The sequence below is a fragment of the Gadus macrocephalus genome, chromosome 15 (genome assembly GCF_031168955.1).
Source record: "Gadus macrocephalus chromosome 15, ASM3116895v1".
Lineage (NCBI taxonomy): Eukaryota > Metazoa > Chordata > Actinopteri > Gadiformes > Gadidae > Gadus > Gadus macrocephalus.
In genome coordinates, this window is record NC_082396.1 from 3,155,770 (window position 1) to 3,160,769 (window position 5,000).

Here is a 5,000-nt window from a genome sequence, read left to right on the forward strand (position 1 = left end):
GTATCCTGAGGACTTGACCCTGGTCTGGAACACCAGGGGCTGTTCCTTCACACCTCCTTGGTGAGTAGAGAAACCAGTGAGTAAGACAGGAGGCACGGCCTTTCAGCAAGAACGACCAAACGGGTGAGGCTCAATAGTTGGCTAAAACATGAAATGAAAAATACATCGTGAGGAGAGGTTAAAGGCGCGCTGATATTGAGTTTAATGAGCAGGATAATACTGAGAATTCTGTTGCGACTGCGGAGCCTTCCTCGGTATTTAGACGATAAAGACGATTCATCGATTGATGTTCAGGCCAAGGATTTCGGCACAGACAACAAAGAGACTTTAAATACTTTAAACAGTGTTTTAAATAGCCCTCGGCTGATCTGCCGTTCGCCGCTGTCCGTGGGTTAGATCTTTTTTTGTTCTACGACAATGAGCTCACTTTTTCCACAGCCATTAAAATGCGTGTGGCTTTCCAAAAACAATTTCTCTGTTGAACACAGGCATCGCAAGGAAAGGTCTACACGATCCCTGAGCGGTAACTCAAGCCAGCGCTCAGCAGGTCCGTGTGACAGTCCTTCTCACAGTGGCTCCCTACTGAATGAACAGCAGGGTAAAAACAACAACATAAGAATCAATATCAATCAATTGGAATCCCTATTGGGGAACGGATAAATACTTTCCATGTGTGTACAATGATTTGAGAAGGTGCAAAGTAGTTGCAAAGTAAAGTTACAAATGCAAAGTTAAGTGCACAACCAGCTGAACACAACTTCTGGTCCATCGTTCCTAATTGAAGACCACTCACTTTGATCGCATTCAGTGAACCGAAGACGGCCAAACTCAGACCTCCTGCTGAGAGAATTCCTAAATCATCCCCTTGCATAAACATTTTTATAAACTATCCAAGATGCACAGCCCCAGAAGATATTTTATATGGTCATAAGATATAATCTAGGCTGTAAAATGCATCTCAAGAGAGCTTTTGGCTTTAATAAAGATGGCTTAGAGTTAGGTATACTTAAGATGGCACCTGAAGACAGGAAGGAATCAGCTATGCTAAAACGTTCACAGCAAAATAATGTTAGCTAACTGAAAAAAAAAGGTAATAAACCAGAATTGGATAAAAACCAGTGGAGAGTTCTTCCAACACTTTTACAACGGTTTGTGATTCACGGTTAATGTATGACGACAAAACTGGAGCCCCAGTTGGAGTTTTATATTCACAAACTCCTCTTGTCCTGCAGTCCCCGAAACTGATACTTTATGCAGTTCCTCGCGTAAAATCACGATCATGTCAAAGACGGAGACCAAGTGGTTCGACACTGTTTCAGGAAAACTCTGAAACAGGCACTGTAAAAGCCCTGTTATGAAAACATTACCCTTGAAGGGCAGTACAATAAAGTAATTTTTATTATACATCAATATGACGACTAACTTGGTCGGAATTTTCGCAATTCAAGCATGTGCAAACACACGCGCCCACAATCATCTTTGCGCACACACACACACACACACACACACACACACACACACACACACACACACACACACACACACACACACACACACACACACACACAGAAACAAACACACACACACACAAACACACACACACAAACACTGTAACAAACGCACGCACACACACACAAGCACGCACACATGCACAAACTCAGCAACTCTCCTCTCATAAATAGTGTTAAAATGCAGTTCTGCCTGACATCCTCTGAATCAAACTATTGAATTTAGGGAGAAAACATTTCGCTCAAGGCAGTGGTAGACAACTGTTTTCTTTTCATTTTGAACTACAGAAAAATACAAATAATTCATACACAGCCCTGGAATAAACAGATTTATAATAAACTGATTGTAGTCTGTCATGATGATTCAGCCCCCCTGATTCTTGCACAACAAAAACGACGGTCTTCAGTTCTGTTTGACCGTGCCACGACTCGGATACCTCAACCCCTGGGATCTGGGTCTTGTGTGTAGGCCATAGACGGTGCGCCTGCAGTCGTTGACTTCAAAGAACCGAGGGACAGTCTGCTCCTGTCTGGGATTTCTGGGTCACCCAGCCGTCTCTCCAGACAGTCCTGGGGATCCCTCGCATCCCCTGGCACTGCCCGACGCCTCGCAGACACACTCCCACTAGTGAGGCGGCAATAGTGCTTTCCTCAGCACTTACACGTCTGCCACGCAGAAGCTGTGCCACCGACTCCAACAGGGCCGTGTTTTTCTTGTTGTTTTGTTTGCCAGAGCGTAATGAAACACAAAAACAGGCCAAACGAGAGTTGGCCAAAAACCGCAACTTTGCCTGGTACACGTTCTTGAACAAAAAGGTCAGTATTAAGTAGACCAAGAACTATCTGCCCAATTACCACTCTGTTTCGGTTTTGCCCTATTCGGCGACTTTCATTTAAAAATGCAGCAAATTCCGAAGCAGAAAATGGCGGGTGGGGAGGGGGGGGGGGGGCGTGCAAATGGAATCCTATGCAGTGAAAGACATCACTAGGCCCCCCCACAATGAGAAGGAAGCAATCTTTTCCGTCCTATATATTTACGGATAATAATGCGGTTCTCTGTGAGCTCCACGCGGCCCGTCCGTTAAAGCCTTCTATAAACACGTGATTTAACGGAGCCCCCCTGCCGGCCAAACTAAACAGGGTAAAATGGGTCATACTTTTTAAAAGCCCAGCCTCATGAAAATGCAGCAGTATACTTGTATTTTATGGACGGACACACCACCGGGATGCGTGTGTCCGTGTGTGTATCTATGCATGTGGGTGTGTGTGTGTGTGTGTGTGTGTGTGTGTGTGTACCTGAGTGTGTGTGTGTGTGTGTACCTGAGTGTGTGTGTGTGTGTGTGTGTGTACCTGTGTGTGTGGGTGTGTGTGTGTGTGTGTGTGTGTGTGTGTGTGTGTGTACCTGAGTGTGTGTGTGTGTGTGTGTGTGTACCTGTGTGTGTGTGTGTGTGTGTGTGTGTGTGTGTGTGTGTGTGTGTGTGTGTGTGTGTGTGGGGGGAGGGGGGGAGAGTTTAAACAGGGACTGGGATGCTGACCTTTTCTTTCGGGACGATTTGGCTCCTTCCTCTTCAAGTCAGCGTTCAGAGGCGATCCCGACAGAGCAGGAGAGCTGACAGTGGGGGGGGGGGGGGGGGGGGGGTTGGGGGGGGGCAGTTAGGAGAGAGCGACTGGAAACACAGAGGAGAGCAGCATTTTCCATCGTTATGGATTATTAGTCCCATGTCCTTCACACAGCAGAACTATCTCACTGACTCGTGAGAACGCTAAGCAGCGTGTGTGATGGTAACAAGCCACGTTAATATGGAAACGTCTGAGCTGTGTGTGTGTCTGTGTGTGTGTGTGTGTGTGTGTGTGTGTGTGTGTGTGTGTGTGTGTGTGTGGGGGGGGGGGGCATGCTCCCCCCCTGCGACCGCACACAGGGGACTTCAGTAAACCCAGTGGGTTGTGGGGGCCAGCCACAGTGAAAGACAGCAAACGTGCTGGTTTTTGCACGCCTTAATGACTTTGGCTTATAATCGACACTTTTATTCCGGGCCAGTCATGGTGCAATTACATGGTGGAGGAATTGTCCGATTTACGCCCCACTGTGAAATGGTAAATCAAGGTGATTGTATAAAGGTAAATGCGGGTAAAACAAAGTACACTCTATTTGCATGTTTAAATGTTATTGATGCACAATAAAAAAAAGTGCCTTTATTAATAAATATTGACCGTTATAATGCACCACCGAGCAATCAACATCTGTTTGACCCATTGAGATTCAAGAATGTGAATGTAATCGGAAACGACTCGATTTTCGCAGTATTTATGTTTGGCAGTTATTTCAATTTATTTTTGTCCTTTGTCCTCAGTATGCCCTGTACTTTCTGCCTGTGATACCAGAGTTTTCCATCTGGGATTAATAAACATCGACATCCTCCAATAAAGCAACCAGGGCATCTATCATTATAACTGAGAGGTTTTTATTCACAGGGGCTGGTGGTTACCTTTGAATCACCGATAGGCCTTCACTCCAGCTTCCCAAGGCCTTCTCCGGGCTCTGACACAGGCCCAGCACGGCGTCGGTAGGCCTTACCTCCAACAGAGCCACCGTAGGCGTAAAGAGGGAACTCACCAAACACAACATCTGGTAAAGAGAGAATATAACCTAGAATGGCAGTTCGCAGCTTACAGCAAAACCAAAATAACACAAGGCCAAATAATGCAGCAAATACAGACAGTGATGCTTCCAAGATGGACCCGGACAAGCCCTTGTAGAAAGGTAACTTTGGGGTATAAAATGAAGGGCAGGACAAGTGTGCGTTGTTTACACTTGCAACACAACATGGTTGGAAAGTTTCACCTTGAAAACCGCAGACAGACCTAATAAAAGCCGTATATTGTGACAGCCTCGTCAAACTATAAACTGCTAATTGCAGTTATAAAAAGTTATAATAGTACCTGTGCGCCTTATAAGATGCGAAAATTACAGGAAGCAGGTCTTCAATAGTAGACAATTAGGAGGTAGTATAATTAAAATCGTCTAATGTTCTAGAACAACATGCGTGCCAACTTCCATTTGGAAAAAGGAATGTGTGTGCGGTTGTTTCTTGTTGTGGCTTATTTTATTATAAATATGCATAATGCTGCCAGGGTCTTAAACGAGCCTCATTCTCAAAGAAGCATTGAAACAGATATTAAGTGGAACCAACCGCATAAAATGTCCTGACAAAGAAACCCTCTGCAGAATGAATTTTTCTTAAGTATGATGAGAAGTTGACACCTAATTAAGTCAATTGTCAAAATTGACTTAATGGTCAAAATTACCCATTAAGCACCGATAAACAATGTGAAACATGGAACATTAATCCTACCAGCTATAATATACATTGAACCTTTTACCAGCATAGCTAACCATGAGTTAACCAACCGTGCATTTGGCTGGTGCTGGGAGATGATTAAAGAAGAACAGACCCTAAAACGACTATAAAGAAAGCGAATGAAAGGAAAAGT

General features: G+C 44.7%; 1 protein-coding gene across 1 annotated transcript in view; it reads right to left on the reverse strand.

Annotated features, from left to right (window-relative positions):
* The window catches only part of wdr27 (WD repeat domain 27), a 22,768-nt gene that overhangs the window by 11,990 nt on the left and 5,778 nt on the right, over window positions 1–5,000 (reverse strand). Inside the window, exons 11-13 of the mRNA XM_060073817.1 lie at window positions 3,995–4,134; window positions 3,044–3,117; window positions 1–56 (exon numbers count right to left, since the gene is read on the reverse strand). The exon at window positions 1–56 is cut by the window's left edge and continues 14 nt beyond it. Coding sequence (XP_059929800.1) covers window positions 1–56; window positions 3,044–3,117; window positions 3,995–4,134 — 270 coding nt within the window. The remainder of the gene's footprint in view (window positions 57–3,043; window positions 3,118–3,994; window positions 4,135–5,000) is intronic.